Source organism: Salvelinus namaycush, chromosome 10, assembly GCF_016432855.1.
Source record: "Salvelinus namaycush isolate Seneca chromosome 10, SaNama_1.0, whole genome shotgun sequence".
Classification (NCBI taxonomy): Eukaryota; Metazoa; Chordata; class Actinopteri; order Salmoniformes; family Salmonidae; genus Salvelinus; species Salvelinus namaycush.
In genome coordinates this window covers 37,776,478-37,794,425 of record NC_052316.1, presented here as the reverse complement: position 1 = coordinate 37,794,425, position 17,948 = coordinate 37,776,478, and the positions used below count along the sequence as shown (strand labels likewise).

Below are 17,948 nucleotides of genomic sequence, written 5' to 3'. Positions count from 1 at the left end.
GTAAATGTCTGGAGCAGGAGTCCTGCTGAGACTGCTGGGACAACACGGCACACACACACACGTATCCGCCCACACGCTCGCACACACACGCTCGCACAAGCACACATAAAACACACACATGCTCACATGCTTCTTAACTAGTCCACCAATTACAGGGGCCCTTTAGGCAAATGTATCTTCTGAGTGTTTTTATACCAGATCACAACTCTACAGTCTGCCTCTGTTTACCAGGCTCCCAGACAGAGAGGGGTGTGTGTGTGTGTGTGTGTGTGTGTGTGTGTGTGTGTGTGTGTGTGTGTGTGTGTGTGTGTGTGTGTGTGTGTGCGTGCGTGCGTGCGTGCGTGCGTGCGTGCGTGCGTGCGTGCGTGCGTGCGTGCGTGCGTGTGTGTGCGAGAGAGAAGGGGGTAAGGCTGGGAGGGTGAGGAGGGAAGGTTGGGTGTCATGGAAACCATCTCCTAGGGGACGTTCCATTCCGTTGTTCATCTATCCTCATCTATCCTAAAAAACACTAACTGACTCACTAAACCAGTTCCGATCAGTACACGCCCAGTTAGCTGTCGGTTTTAGACCAGTAATATAATGGCCTCTCTCTACTGCCCACTGGGCACAGACTTCAGTTCATCGTTGTAACGGCTGTCATAGTCGTTCTCCTCCTCAGACGAGGAGGAGCATGGATCGGACCAATACGCAGAGTGGTTAGTGTTCATGATGATTTATTATAACGAAACTTGAACACTGAATTACAAAAACCAAATAAACGAAGTGCAGAAACCTATACAGTACCGTGTGGTGAAAACACAAACACGGAAACAAACACCCACAAAACACACGTGAAACCCAGGCTGCCTAAGTATGATTCTCAATCAGGGACAACGATTGACAGCTGCCTCTGATTGAGAATCATACCAGGCCGAACACAAAAATCCCAACATAGAAAATCACACATAGACAAACCCACCCAACTCACGCCCTGACCAACTAAATAAATACAAGACAAAGGAAAACAGGTCAGGAACGTGACATAACCCCCCCCTTAAGGTGCGAACTCCGGGCGCACCACCATAAACTCTAGGGGAGGGTCTGGGTGGGCGTCTGTCCACGGTGGCGGCTCTGGCGCTGGTCGTGGTCCCCACCCCACCATAGTCAATCCCCGCTTCCGTGGCCTCCTCCCAATGGCCACCCTCCATATAAACCCCATTGGATTAAAAGGCAGCACCGGACTAAGGGGCAGCTCCGGACTGAGGGGCAGCTCCGGACTGAGGGGCAGCACCGGACTGAGGGGCAGCACCGGACTGAGGGGCAGCACCGGACTGAGGGGCAGCACCGGACTGAGGGGCGGATCCTGGCTGGCTGGCTCTGGCGGATCCTGGCTGGCTGGCTCTGGCGGATCCTGGCTGGCTGGCTCTGGCGGATCCTGGCTGGCTGGCTCTGGCAGCTCCTGGCTGGCTGGCTCTGGCTGGTCCTGGCTGGACGGCTCTTGCTGGTCCTGGCTGGACGGCTCTGGCGGATCCTGTCTGGTGGAAGGCTCTGGCGGATCCTGTCTGGCGGAAGGCTCTGGCGGATCCTGGCTGGCTGGCCCTGGCGGATCCTGGCTGGCTGGCTCTGGTGGATCCTGGCTGGCTGGCTCTGGCGGATCCTGGCTGGCTGGCTCTGGCGGATCCTGGCTGGCTGGCTCTGGCGGATCCTGGCTGGCTCTGGCGGATCCTGGCTGGCTGACGGCACTGGCGGATCCTGGCTGGCTGACGGCACTGGCGGATCCTGGTTGGCTGACGGCACTGGCGGATCCTGGCTGGCTGACGGCACTGGCGGATCCTGGCTGGCTGACGGCACTGGCGGATCCTGGCTGGCTGACGGCACTGGCGGATCCTGGCTGGCTGACGGCACTGGCGGATCCTGGCTGGCTGACGGCACTGGCTGCTCCTGGCTGGCTGACGGCACTGGCTGCTCCTGTCTGGCGGACGGCACTGGCTGCTCCTGTCTGGCGGACGGCACTGGCTGCTCCTGTCTGGCGGACGGCACTGGCTGCTCCTGTCTGGCGGACGGCTCTAGCGGCTCGGGACAGACGGGCAGCTCTGACGGCTCGGGACAGACGGACAGCTCTGACGGCTCGGGACAGACGGACAGCTCTGACGGCTCGGGACAGACGGGCAGCTCTGACGGCTCGGGACAGACGGGCAGCTCTGACGGCTTGGGACAGACGGGCAGCTCTGACGGCTCGGGACAGACGGGCAGCTCTGACGGCTCGGGACAGACGGGCAGCTCTGACGGCTCGGGACAGACGGGCAGCTCAGACAGCGCTGGGCAGGCAGACAGCTCAGACAGCGCTGGGCAGGCAGGCAGCTCAGACAGCGCTGGGCAGATGAGAGCAACTGGAGAGAGAACCCGGAGAGACAGCCTGGTACGGGGGGATGCCACCGGAGGACTGGTACGTGGAGGTGGCACCGGAATTACTGGACCGTGAAGGAGGACACGCGCTCTTGAGCACCGAGCCCGCCCAACCTTACCAGGTTGAATGGTCCCCGTAGCCCTGCTAGTGCGGCGAGGTGGAATAGCCCGCACTGGGCTATGCTGGCGAACCGGGGACACCATTTGTAAGGCTGGTGCCATGTACGCCGGCCCGAGGAGACGCACTGGAGGCCAGATGCGTTGGGCCGGCTTCATGACACCCGGCTCGATGCCCAACCTAGCCCTACCAGTGCGGCGAGGTGGAATAGCCCGCACTGGGCTAAGCACGCGTACTGGGGACACCGTGCTCACCACCGCACAACACGGTGTCTGACCAGTACGACGCCCTCTCACTCCACGGTAAGCACGGGGAGTTGGCTCAGGTCTCCTACCCGGCTTTGCCACACTCCGCGTGTGCCCCCCCCAATAAATTTTTGGGTCTGACTCTCAGGCTCCCAACCGCGTCGCCGCGCTGCCTCCTCATACCAGCGCCTCTCTGCCTTCGCTGCCTCCAACTCCGCCTTGGGACGGCGATATTCCCCTGGCTGAGCCCAGGGTCCCTTGCCGTCCAGGATCTCCTCCCAAGTCCATGAGTCCTGTGTCTTCGGTCTCTGCTGCTGCTGCTGTCTGTTTCCACTCCGCTTGGTCCTTTGGTGGTGGGTGTTTCTGTAACGGCTGTCATAGTCGTTCTCCTCCTCAGATGAGGAGGAGCATGGATCGGACCAATACGCAGAGTGGTTAGTGTTCATGATGATTTATTATAACGAAACTTGAACACTGAATTACAAAAACCAAATAAACGAAGTGCAGAAACCTATACAGTACCGTGTGGTGAAAACACAAACACGGAAACAAACACCCACAAAACACACGTGAAACCCAGGCTGCCTAAGTATGATTCTCAATCAGGGACAACGATTGACAGCTGCCTCTGATTGAGAATCATACCAGGCCGAACACAAAAATCCCAACATAGAAAATCACACATAGACAAACCCACCCAACTCACGCCCTGACCAACTAAATAAATACAAGACAAAGGAAAACAGGTCAGGAACGTGACAATCGTCTAGTTTTGATATACACTGCTCAAAAAAATAAAGGGAACACTTAACAACACAATGTAACTCCAAGTCAATCACACTTCTGTGAAATCAAACTGTCCACTTAGGAAGCAACACTGATTGACAATAAATTTCACATGCTGTTGTGCAAATGGAATAGACAAAAGGTGGAAATTATAGGCAATTAGCAAGACACCCCCAATAAAGGAGTGATTCTGCAGGTGGTGACCACAGACCACTTCTCAGTTCCTATGCTTCCTGGCTGATGTTTTGGTCACTTTTGAATGCTGGCGGTGCTCTCACTCTAGTGGTAGCATGAGACGGAGTCTACAACCCACACAAGTGGCTCAGGTAGTGCAGCTCATCCAGGATGGCACATCAATGCGAGCTGTGGCAAGAAGGTTTGCTGTGTCTGTCAGCGTAGTGTCCAGAGCATGGAGGCGCTACCAGGAGACAGGCCAGTACATCAGGAGACGTGGAGGAGGCCGTAGGAGGGCAACAACCCAGCAGCAGGACCGCTACCTCCGCCTTTGTGCAAGGAGGAGCACTGCCAGAGCCCTGCAAAATTACCTCCAGCAGGCCACAAATGTGTATGTGTCTGCTCAAACGGTCAGAAACAGACTCCATGAGGGTGGTATGAGGGCCCAACGTCCACAGGTGGGGGTTGTGCTTACAGCCCAACACCGTGCAGGACGTTTGGCATTTGCCAGAGAACACCAAGATTGGCAAATTCGCCACTGGCGCCCTGTGCTCTTCACAGATGAAAGCAGGTTCACACTGAGCACATGAGCACATGTGACAGACGTGATAGAGTCTGGAGACGCCGTGGAGAACGTTCTGCTGCCTGCAACATCCACCAGCATGACCGGTTTGGCGTTGGGTCAGTCATGGTGTGGGGTGGCATTTCTTTGTGGGGCCGCAATGTGGACTGTGTTGACTTTCAATGTAGCAACTGCTTGCTTGCGGAGGACTACAGGAGCGAAGTAGCTACTCTTAGCAAGCAAGTAGCAAACCTACATAGCTACTGGGGAACCCACGCCCACCTACTTTTTCTTTGTCTTCCACCCCAGTCTGGTGGAAGTTTTGCTCTCCACAGCCGACTGGCCGGTGCTCAGCAGGGTTCCATCCCCGAAAGGGTCTCCCCTTCCCTGAAGAACGGAGATGATCTCGACCCAACCAGCCATGGAGGTACGTCACTCGCCGTGGAAGTCGAAGAAGCCGTCCTCTGGCAACGGGGGTCTCCGTGGAGATGTTGAGCCTGGAACTGACACAGACCAGAAACAGCTTTGCCTCCCTGGATCCAGAGGTTCCGGCGCCTTCGTCCGTGGTGGCTTCCCAATCAAGATCGGATCCGGAGGTACCTTCGTCCTCGGCTCTGTCTCCCTCTCCGGTGCCTTCTACCTTGGGTACAAATCCTCGGAGCTCCCAGCCCCACCAGACAGTGAGGCTGCCTGAGAGACTGGCCCATTCAACATCACCAGCTGTCATCATAGATAGCTCTATGGTGAGAAACATCTCGGTCCCCAAGGCAAAAACCCTGTGTTACCCAGGAGCACGAGTACAGGACATAGCAAGGCTGCTTCCGACTGTTCTACCACAGATGCCGGGAGCTGACACTGTCGGAGTCCATGTGGGGTCTAACGACATCAGGAGGGCAAGCTCGGAACATTTGAAAATTGATTTTATAGAACTGATTTTAGCATTAAAATACTACAAAAAACGGCCAATAATTTCAGGTCCAGTACCATCGATGGGCCGCGGATGTGAAAGATTCAGCAGACTGCTGGCATTACACATCTGGCTAAAAGACTACCGTAGCTATGCCTCCCGGGTGGCGCAGTGGTCTAGGGCACTGCATCGCAGCGCTAGCTGTGCCACCAGAGATTCTGGGTTCGCGCCCAGGCTCTGTCGCAGCCGAATCCTGCCGCTGTGTGGGGCGACGCACAATTGGCCTAGCGTCATCCAGTTTGGGGGGGGTTTGGCCGGTAGGGATATCCTTGTCCCATCGCGCACCAGCGACCCCTGTGGCGGGCCGGGCACAGTGTGCGCTAACCAAGGTTGCCAGGTGCACGGTGTTTCCTCCGACACATGGGTGCGGCTGGCTTCCGGGTTGGATGCGCGCGGTGTTAAGAAGCAGTGCGGCTTGGTTGGGTTGTGTTTCGGAGGACGCATGACTTTCGAACTTCATCTTTCCCGAGCCCGTACGGGAGTTGTAGCGATGAGACAAGATAGTAATTACTAACAATTGTATACCACGAAAAAGGGGGTAAAATTATATATAAAAAATATATTTAAAAAAGACTACTGTAGCTCTGCTGGAGTCACTTTTATTGATAACTTTGACACCTTCTGGAAACAGAAGATACTCTACAGGAATGACGGAGTCCATCAAAATCATCTTGGCTCCTGGACTCTGTCCATGCATTTCAAGGCTGCGTTGAAACAATGACTGGTAAATGATCCAAGACCCTACCATTGTGACAATGAGTCGTCATAATGCTGCATCAAATGTACATGATCTCAGGGGCATTGGGAAACACAATGTAAGTAATTTAATTGATGTACCCCTAATTGCACCAAATACATCTGTTTATCCTACAGCTATTGTAAGCAGTAATCATGAGCCTATAAACCAGAGTTACACTGTTAGCACTGAGGCGGTGTGCAATAGTAGGAAGACTACTTTATGCAGCTCACCCTGCACTATCAGCTCCAATGTAAATAACATGAGTAAGTCTACCTCCAATAAGCTTCCCAGTAAAGCATTAAAAACAATCAAGCAACCCAGAAAAGTGCTAAAAATAGCCCATTTTAACATATGTAGCCTAAGAAACAAGGTCCATGAAGTCTACTACAGCGACTGAAATGACTGCAACACTTAACAAAGAGCTGCAGTTAGTTTCAGAGTGGGTGGCAAGGAATAAGTTAGCCCTAAATATTTCTAAAACTAAAAGCATTGTATTTGGAACAAAACACTCACTAAACCCTAAACCTCAACTAAGTCTTGTAATAAAGTATGTGAAAATTTAGCAAGTTGAGAAGAGTAAACTGCTTGGAGTAACACTAGATTGTAAACTGTCATGGTCAAAACATATTGATGCAGTAGTAGCCAAGATGGGAAGAAGTCTGTCTATAATAAAGCGATGCTCTGCCATCTTAACAACACTATCAACAAGGCAGGTCCTACAGACCCTAGTTTTGTTGCACCTGGACAACTGTTCAGTCATGTGGTCAGGTGCCACAAACAGTGACTTGCAATTGGCTCAGAACAGGGCGGCACGGCTGGCCCTTGGATGTACACAGAGAGCTAATATTAATAATATGCATGTCAATCTCTCCTGGCTGAAAGTGGATGGGAGATAGACTTCATCACTACTTTTATTTATGAGAAGTATTGACATGTTGAATGCACCGAGCTGTCTGTCTAAACTACTGGCACACAGCTCGGACACAATACATACCCCACAAGACATGTCACAAGAGGTCTCTTCACAGTCTCCAAGTCCAGAACAGACTATGCGAGGCACACAGTACTACGTAGAACCATGACTACATGGAACTCTATTCCACATCAAGTAACTGACGCACGCAAGCAGTACAATTAGATTTCAAAAACAGATTAAAAAAACACCTTTTTGGAACAGGAGGGACTGTGAAGCAACACAAACATTGGCACAGACACATGCATACACACACACACACACACACACACACACACACACACACACACACACACACACACACACACACACACACACACACACACACACATATGATAACGTACGCACTATACATACACATGGATTTAGTACTGTAGATATGTGGTAGTGGTGGAGTAGGGGCCTGAGGGCACACAGTGTGTTGTGAAATCTGTGAATGTATTGTAATGTTTTAAAATGGTAAAAACTGCCTTACTTTTGCTGGACCCCAGGAAGAGTAGCTGCTGCTTTGGCAGCAGCTAATGGGGATCCATAATAAATACAAATACAAAAATACATCCTAGTAGCTCTCTCTACGTCCTTGTAACTCTATCTATATCCTAGTAACTCTATCTATGTCCTAGTAACTCTATCTACGTCCTAGTAACTCTATCTATGTCCTAGTAACTCTATCTATGTCCTAGTAACACTATCTACGTCCTAGTAACTCTATCTATTTACTAGTAACTCTCTCTATGTCTTAGTAACTCTCTGTATGTCCACCTCTCTATGCCTATCTGTGTACCAAACACTACACCGTGGGTGTGTTGCCTCAGAGATGCTACAACATCAGAGTCTAGACCCCCCTTACTCAACTGGCGGGCCGGATCCGGACCCAGAATGGGGTCAATACGGACCAGGGCCCCCCCCCCCCCCCCCCCCCCCAAAAAAAAAAAAGATTGAAAAAACTATATACAATGCATTTGGAAAGTATTCAGACCCCTTGACTTTTTCCAGCCTTATTCTAAAATGGATTAAATAAATGTTTTTCCCCATCAATTTACACACAATACCCTATAATGACAAAGTGAAAACAGGTTTTAAAAATTTCTTCAAATTTCTTATAAATAAAAAACATAAATACCTTATTCAGACCCTTTGCTTTGAAACTCGAAAATTGAGCTCAGGTGCATCCTGTTTCCATTGATCATCCTTGAGATGTTTCTACAACTTGATTGGAGTCCACTTGTGGTAATTTCAATTGATTTCACATGATTTGGAAAGGCATACACCAGTCTATATAATGTCCCATAGTTGACAGTGCATGTCAGAGCAAAAACCAAGCCATGAGGTCGAAGGAATTGTCGGTAGAGCTCCGAGACAGGATTGTGTCAAGGCACGGATTTGGGGAACAGTACCAGAAATGTCTGCAGCATTGAAGCTCCCCAAGAACACAGTGGCCTCCATCATTCTTAAATGGAAGAAGTTTGGAATCACCAAGACTCTTCCTAGAGCTGGCCCTGGCCAAACTGAGCAATCAGGGGAGAAGGGCCTTGGTCAGGGAGGTGACCAAGAACCCGATGGTCACTTTGACAGAGCTCCAGAGTTTCTCTGTGGAGATTGGACAACCTTCCAGAAGAACAACCATCTCTGCAGCACTCCACCAATCAGACCTTTATGGTAGAGTGGCCAGATGGAAGCCACTCCTCAGTAAAATGCACATGACAGCCTGCATGGAGTTTGCCAAAAGCACCTAAAAGACTCTCAGACCATGAGAAACAAGATTCTCTGGTCTGATGAAACCAAGATTGAACTCTTTGGCCTGAATGCCAAGCGTCACGTCTGGAGGAAAGCTTCGTGAAGAATGGTGGTGGCAGCATCATGCTGTGGGTATATTTTTCAGCAGCAGGGACTGGGAGACTAGTCAGGATCAAGGGAAATATTATTATTATTTTACCTTTATTTAACTAGGCAAGTCAGTTAAGAACAAATTCTTATTTACAATGATGGCCTACCGGGGAACAGTGGGTTAACTGCTTTGTTCAGGGCCAGAACGACAGATTTTTACCTTGTCAGCACGGGGATTCAATCCAGCAACCTTTCTGTTACTGCTGGTCCAACGCTCTAACAACTAGGCTACCTGCCGCCCAAAGATGAACAGAGCGAAGTACAGAGAGAACCTTGGTGAAACCTGCTCCAGAGCGCTCAGGACCTCAGATTGGGGTGAAAGTTCACCTACCAACAGGACAAAGACCCTAAGCACACAGCCAGGATAAACGCAGGAGTGGCTTCAGGACAAGTCTCTGAATGTGCTTAAGTGGCCTAGGCAGATCCCGGACTTGAACCTGATCAAACATCTCTGGAGAGACCTGGAAATAGCTGTGCAGCAACGCTCCCCATCCAACCTGAGAGAGCTTGAGAGGATCGGCAAAGAAAAATGTGAGAAACTCCCCAAATACAGGTGTGCCAAGCTTGCAGTATCATAACCAAGAAGACTTGAGGTTGTAATCGCTGCCAAAGGTGCTTCAACAAAGTACTGAGTAAAGGGTCTGAATACTTATGTAAATGTGATATTTCAGTTTTTTATTTTTAAGACATTTGCAAAAAATTCTAAAACCTGTTTTTGCTTTGTCATTATGGGGTATTGTGTGTAGATTGGTGAGGAAAACAAACAATGTAATACATTTTAGAATAAGGCTGTAACGTAACAAAATGTGGAAAAAGTCAAGGGGTCTGAATACTTTCCGAATGCACTGTAGATATTTTTGGAATAATGCGTAAAATTGCAGGAGATTAGCTTTAAAACAGCAAAATAAATCTGCCCCATGCAAAATTTGTAGAATTGCAGGAAATTTGCTTTAAAACTGCAACATTTTTTATCCGCCTGCAAGGGGTGTGAATACATGGGGTCGCATGGGTTGTAAGGTGGGGGTTTGTTACTACGCCGATAAATTACATTATCCATCCGGACGTTTGCCACCCAGGAAATTTGTGTGATCGGACCTTCTCAAATAGTACTTGAGTACACCTGGTCTAGACCATCTAATATCCCTGTGTAAACCAGACTACTAGCCTCCCACTGGGCACAACACGTCATTTCAACGTGGCGAATTGGGTACGGTTCTTATAGTGGATATTACGTTGAAGATCTGATGTTGTTTAAGGGCTGGGCGATATGGCCAAAATATCATATCATGGTATTTTTCAAATCTTTGACGGTATGACGGTATTTGACGGTATTTTATATTTTTGATTAATAAAAGTTCTACATTTGCTTTATGAGTAGTGAGTGATCCTAGGGTGCTTTATGAGTAGTGAGTGATCCTAGGGTGCTTTATGAGTAGTGAGTGATCCTAGGGTGCTTTATGAGTAGTGAGTGATCCTAGGGTGCTTTATGAGTGAGTGATCCTAGGGTGCTTTATGAGTAGTGAGTGATCCTAGGGTGCTTTATGAGTGAGTGATCCTAGGGTGGCAACACATACATTCTAAATTATTTCAAGGGGTCTTTCTCCTTTCTGATTGTTTTATACTGTTCAATTCAACTTCAACCTAAAATAATTTCCTGCATTTCCATAAATTTCTGCATTTCCTGCACTCATTTGAGATCATTTCCACACTGCCACGATATGGGCAAAAAAACGTTTCTACTTCCGGCGCCGACCGAGATGGCCGCCTCGCTTCGCGTTCCTAGGAAAATATGCAGTATTTTGTTTTTTTATGTGTTATTCCTTACATTGGTACCCCAGGTAATCTTAGGTTTCATTACATACAGTCGGGAGGAACTACTGAATATAAGAGCAACATCAACTCACCATCGTTACAACCAGGAATATGACTCTCCCGAAGCGGATCCTGTGTTTTGCCTTCCACCCAATACAATGGATCTGATCCCAGCCGGCGACCCTAAACAACGACGCCGTAAAAGGGGCAAACGAAGCGGTCTCCTGGTCAGGCTTCGGAGACGGGCACATCGCGCTCCACTCCCTAGCATACTACTCGCCAATGTCCAGTCTCTTGACAATAAGGTTGATGAAATCCGAGCAAGGGTAACATTCCAGAGAGACATCAGAGATTGTAACGTTCTTTGCTTCACGGAAACATGGTTCACTCGAGAGACGCTAACGGAGTCGGTGCAGCCAGCTGGTTTCTTCACGCATCGCGCCGACAGAAACAAACATCTTTCTGGTAAGAAGAGGGGCGGGGGTGTATGCCTTATGATTAACGAGACGTGGTGTGATCATAACAACATACAGGAACTCAAGTCATTCTGTTCACCTGATTTAGAATTCCTCACAATCAAATGTCGACCGCATTATCTACCAAGGGAATTCTCTTAGATTATAATCACAGCCGTATATATTCCCCCCCAAGCAGACACATCGATGGCCCTGAACGAACTTTATCTGACTCTTTGTAAACTGGAAACCACACACCCTGAGGCTGCATTCATTGTAGCTGGGGATTTTAACAAGGCTAATCTGAAAACAAAACTCCCTAAATTCTATCAGCATATCGATTGTGCTACCAGGGCTGGTAAAACCTTGGATCATTGTTATACTAACTTCCGCGACGCATATAAGGCCCTCCCCCGCCCTCCTTTCGGAAAAGCTGACCACGACTCCATTTTGTTGCTTCCAGCCTACAAACAGAAACTAAAACAGCAAGCTCCCGCGCTCAGGTCTGTTCAACGCTGGTCCGACCAATCTGATTCCACGCTTCAAGACTGCTTCGATCACGTGGATTGGGATATGTTCCGCATTGCGTCCAACAACAACATTGACGAATACGCTGATTCGGTGAGCGAGTTCATTAGAAAGTACATTGACGATGTCGTACCCACAGCAACGATTAAAACATTCCCAAACCAGAAACCGTGGATTGATGGCAGCATTCGCGTGAAACTGAAAGCGCGAACCACTGCTTTTAACCAGGGCAAGGTGACCGGAAACATGACCGAATACAAACAGTGTAGCTATTCCCTCCGCAAGGCAATCAAACAAGCTAAGTCCCAGTATAGAGTAGAGTCGCAATTCAACAGCTCAGACACAAGAGGTATGTGGCAGGGTCTACAGTCAATCACGGATTACAAAAAGAAAACCAGCCCCGTCGCGGACCAGGATGTCTTGCTCCCAGACAGACTAAATAACTTTTTTGCTCGCTTTGAGGACAATACAGTGCCACTGACACGGCCCGCTACCAAAACCTGCGGGCTCTCCTTCACTGCAGCCGAGGTGAGTAAAACATTTAAACGTGTTAACCCTCGCAAGGCTGCAGGCCCAGACGGCATTCCCAGCCGCGTCCTCAGAGCATGCGCAGACCAGCTGGCTGGTGTGTTTAAGGACATATTCAATCAATCCTTAGCCCAGTCTGCTGTTCCCACATGCTTCAAGAGGGCCACCATTGTTCCTGTTCCCAAGAAAGCTAAGGTAACTGAGCTAAACGACTACCGCCCCGTAGCACTCACTTCCGTCATCATGAAGTGCTTTGAGAGACTAGTCAAGGACCATATCACCTCCACCCTACCTGACACCCTAGACCCACTCCAATTTGCTTACCGACCCAATAGGTCCACAGACGACGCAATCGCAACCACACTGCACACTGCCCTAACCCATCTGGACAAGGGGAATACCTATGTGAGAATGCTGTTCATCGACTACAGCTCAGCATTTAACACCATAGTACCCTCCAAACTCGTCATCAAGCTCGAGACCCTGGGTCTCGACCCCGCCCTGTGCAACTGGGTCCTGGACTTCCTGACGGGCCGCCTCCAAGTGGTGAGGGTAGGTAACAACATCTCCACCCCGCTGATCCTCAACACTGGGGCCCCACAAGGGTGCGTTCTGAGCCCTCTCCTGTACTCCCTGTTCACCCACGACTGCGTGGCCATGCACACCTCCAACTCAATCATCAAGTTTGCGGACGACACTACAGTGGTAGGCTTGATTACCAACAACGACGAGACGGCCTACAGGGAGGAGGTGAGGGCCCTCGGAGTGTGGTGTCAGGAAAATAACCTCACACTCAACGTCAACAAAACAAAGGAGATGATTGTGGACTTCAGGAAACAGCAGAGGGAGCACCCCCCTATCCACATCGACGGGACAGTAGTGGAGAAGGTGGAAAGTTTTAAGTTCCTCGGTGTACACATCACGGACAAACTGAATTGGTCCACCCACACAGACAGCGTTGTGAAGAAGGCCCAGCAGCGCCTCTTCAACGTCAGGATGCTGAAGAAATTCGGCTTGTCACCAAAAGCACTCACAAACTTCTACAGATGCACAATCGAGAGCATCCTGTCGGGCTGTATCACCGCCTGGTACGGCAACTGCTCCGCCCACAACCGTAAGGCTCTCCAGAGGGTAGTAAGGTCTGCACAACGCATCACCGGGGGCAAACTACCTGCCCTCCAGGACACCTACACCACCCGATGTCACAGGAAGGCCATAAAGATCATCAAGGACAACAACCACCCGAGCCACTGCCTGTTCACCCCGCTATCATCCAGAAGGCGAGGTCAGTACAGGTGCATCAAAGCAGGGACCGAGAGACTGAAAAACAGCTTCTATCTCAAGGCCATCAGACTGTTAAACAGCCACCACTAACATTTAGTGGCCGCTGCCAACATACTGACTCAACTCCAGCCACTTTAATAATGGGAATTGATGGAAATTATGTAAAAATGTATCACTAGCCACTTTAAACAATGCCACTTAATATAATGTTTACATACCCTACATTACTCATCTCATATGTATATGTATATACTGTACACTATACCATCTACTGCATCTTGCCTATGCCGTTCTGTACCATCACTCATTCATATATCTTTATGTACATATTCTTTATCCCTTTACACTTGTGTGTATAAGGTAGTAGTTGTGGAATTGTTAGGGTAGATTACTTGTTGGTTATTACTGCATTGTCGGAACTAGAAGCACAAGCATTTCGCTACACTCGCATTAACATCTGCTAACCATGTGTATGTGACAAATACAATTTTATTTGATTTGAAAACGAGTCCTTATTTCTAACCAAATGTTGCAATTGCGATTTAGATCAAAACACTTGTTGAACTTTTGGAATCATGGAAATATAAAGTTTATTCTAATTCTATAGTTAGAATATAAAAAGTAGTGGGCACTTTGAATACAGTGTTGTTTGACATGACAACGAATGAAAATGCCATGGACGAGTTATTGTGACAGGGTAGAAACCAAAGTGATGTTCAGTGTTTCCTAGGGGACCCTATAATCTTTGGCTACATTAAATCTTTATTCATGTAGCCAACATATTCATGCTTTGCCTATCCCTCTTTGATTTAGAAGATACTGTTGCACAAACAACATGCTGATTTAAGCCTCCACCAGCACTGGTATCAGGCTGTATTAGCTAGCTACGTTTGCTCTAACTCACAACTTTTATTAGCTTTTTACCTAGCCAGCTAACTAGCGATTAGCATTAGTGGCTAACACGATTTATCTTAACTTGCTAAGAAAATACAAACTAGCTGTTTGCAGATGTAAGAAATACAAACTAATATTGTAATTATAGAACGCTTGTGGATTTATATTAAGATCAAAGTGGAAATAACATCGTCAACATCATCAACATTGTGAACGCAAGTGTCTCATGGTCAAGCAACACTAGGTCTGTGTGGAAAGCGGCATGGAGAGAGAGAGAGACCTGTGACCTGTTGCCACAAGAAAAGGTCAACCAGTGAAGAACAAACACCACTGTAAATACAACCCATATTTATGCTTATTTATTTTCCCTTTTGTACTTTAACCATTTGTACATCGTTACCACACTGTATATATACATAAAATTACATTTGTAATGTCTTTATTCTTTTGGAACTTCTGTGAGTGTAATGTTTACTGTTCATTTTTATTGTTTATTTCACTTTTGTATATTATCTACTCCACTTGCTTTGGCAATGTAAACATATGTTTCCCATGCCAATAAAGCCCCTTGAATTGAATTGAATTGAGAGAGCAGAGAGGGATGACTCAAGTAGTGGAGTAAACTATACAAATTGACATTACACACGGCGTATCACATTTAACAAACCAAACATTCAAATACTGTTATAGAAGGTAAAGTAAAAACCCAAACCGGTCCGTTCATCAATGCCGGTATATAGTAAAATACGGTATACCGCCCAGCCCTACGTTGTTTCAAAGGTACAAATTCAACATATTTTATGCAAGGTTTGTCTATTTTGAAAGTTGGTTACCATGATGACATAATCCTGTGGTTGAAATGTTATCCTCTTAACAATAGTTTACGCTAATTACTTTTTTCTAATTCAATGTATTTTCCGGGTAGATTCCACATCACAATACGTTGACAAATTAGGTGAAACAACATTGATTTAACCAGTTTGTGCCCAGTGGGCTACATCTAGCTCAGTTCATGTGAAATATTTTGAATATTGGAGATTGAAATAGAATGAATAGAGTTGACGTGATTCTTTATTCTATCTGACAGACAATAATATCAGTTATACATCACAATACATTTTTATTTGAATGTTTGCTAACATGACATCCTCTCAAACAGGCCCCAATGTGACCATGGAGCAATAATTCTACTTCCTGTCATGGAATGGTGCTTCTCTCTTTCTGACCACAGGAGGGGGCCAGTGAAGCGGTCATCTGCTGTCTACACTATCTTTTGAGGCAGAAACAGACAGTGGGCTGAACTGAAGGAAAGGGCAGATGAGGGACAGAGGAAAGACAGATGGAGAGTGAGACCAAGGGATAGAGGGAGGATCAGAGCAAAGGAGCAGTGGAGAGGAATTGACTGGGATGGAGAGGGAGGAAGACGAATAGACAGGGAATGAAAGAGTGAAAATATGGATTGATAGTGGTGGGTAGTGTAATTAAATGTTTGTGTGTGTGTGTGTGTGTGTGTGTGTGTGTGTGTGTGTGTGTGTGTGTGTGTGTGTGTGTGTGTGTGTGTGTGTGTGTGTGTGTGTGTGTGTGTGTGTGTGTGTGTGTGTGTGTGTGTGTGTGCTCCTGTCTCCTATCACCCGTGGCGATGTCAGCCTGTGATAGCGGGCACTGGTGGTTGGCATAGCGTGTGTGAGGCATGTAGCATGTGCCAGCATCTCTGCAGGGTGGTAATAGAGACAGTTTGTCACTTGGTGGACTCACACATATACACACCCTGAATGCAGCATGTAGCCTGAGGCACAGTGTTTGACTGGTATTAACCCCAGAGCAGAGCCTCTACCGGGGGGATTAATAGTACTGATTATGCCCTTGTGAAGGAAGAGCAAACCCACTGAACGCTCTCACTTTCTATCCCTCTCTCTCTCTCTTCCCTTTTCCCCATCCTTTAACCATGCTCTCTTTTCCCCTTAAAATGTATAATTGATATGTTTGATTCACCAAGTTAAAGAATAGGAATAAATCAAATCAAACTTTAAATGCACTTTAATACAGTTTGATTTGATTTAATCATATTCTTTAACTTTTCTTTTTGGTTGAGATGGAGACTTGAATCCAACATATTTCTTATTAACTTGTAGATATTTTCATACTTATTTTCAGTTTCTCAATAATTAATTTAGATACATTTATGAAGGTCATACCATTATTTTTCAGTAAACACGCAGTTGCTAAATATAGTGTGTAATATGTGACTTTGGGCTTCGCCTCAAGAGCCGTAGTGTTATATTATGGCAGAACTGTTCATTTTTGTTAATTTATAAAAAATAAAAAAAGTGATATCACATTTACATAAGTTTTCAGACCCTTTACTCAGTACTTTGTTGAAACACCTTTAGCAGCGATTACAGCATTGAGTCTTGTTGGGTATGATGCTACAAGCTTGGCACACCTGTATTTGGGGAGTTTCTCCCATTCTTCTCTGCAGATCCTCTCAAGCTCTCTCAGGTTGGATGGGGACCGTTGCTGCAAAGCTATTTTCAGGTCTCCAGAGATGTTAGATCGGGTTCAAGTCCGGGCACTGGCTGGGCCACTCAAGGACATTCAGAGACTTGTCCTGAAGCAACTCCTGTATTGTCTTGGCTGTGTGTTTAGGGTCGTTGTCCTGTTGGAAGGTGAAACTTCTCCCCAGTCTGAGGTCTTGAGCGCTCTGGAGCAGGTTTTCATCAAGGATCTCTCTGTACTTTGCTCCGTTCATCTTTGCCTCGATCCTGACTAGTCTCCCAGTCCCTGCCGCTGAAAAACCAACCATGATAAAGGGTTAAACATAGGTTTTAAATCAACTTGTGAATTGTATTGAATATAGCCATGTTCCCCCTTTTGTATCTTAATGTCCAGTGTAGGAAATCCTCACTGGTACCCTAGTTTATAGAAAAAAACAAATGTACTCTAAATCTCTACCCGAAAATGATGGGCCACATCTCTGAACCTGGTTCCTCTCTAGGTTCCTTCCTTCTAGGGAACTTTTCCAGGCCACTCTGCTTTTGCCTCTGCATTGCATGCTCTTTGGCATTTAGGCCGGATAACTTTAAGCACTTTGTGACAACTGCTGAAGTAAAAAGGGCTTCATAAAATACATTTGATTGATTGATTAATTGATATATTGATTGATGTATCTGCCTGTGTTGTAATCCAGGGGTTGCAGAAGCCGTGTCTGGAGGAGATCAAACACGCCAGGAACGCCATCTTCAGCCCCTCCATGTTTGGCTCTTCCCTGGAGGAAGTGATGTCACTGCAGAAGGAGCGTTACCCCGACAGTCAGCTGCCCTGGGTCCAGACACGCCTCTCTGAGGAGGTCCTGGGTCTTAATGGAGACCAAATAGAGGGCATCTTCAGGTCAGTACCTACCTCTCACTCACTAACACTAGGGAGAGAGGTAGGGAGGGCGAGAGGGAGGAGTGGAATTGGGGTAAAGGGAAGGAGGGAGGAGTTAGTAGTATTAGACATGTCTGTCAGTGAAGGTCCTGGGCCCAGATTCACAAAACACTTCTTACGCAAAACTTTAAGAAACTTCTTCTGAAAAAAAAAAGAAGTTCATAAGATAGTTCGTAAGTGCAATT

The 17,948-nt window shown here is 47.5% G+C and overlaps 1 protein-coding gene across 1 annotated transcript in view; it reads left to right on the top strand.

The window, feature by feature from the left end:
* The window catches only part of LOC120054333 (rho GTPase-activating protein 39-like), a gene marked incomplete at its 5' end in the record, with an annotated part of 41,291 nt that overhangs the window by 20,773 nt on the left and 2,570 nt on the right, over nt 1-17,948 (top strand). Inside the window, one exon of the mRNA XM_039001745.1 lies at nt 17,525-17,724. Within this exon, the coding sequence (XP_038857673.1) occupies nt 17,525-17,724 (200 nt within the window). The remainder of the gene's footprint in view (nt 1-17,524; nt 17,725-17,948) is intronic.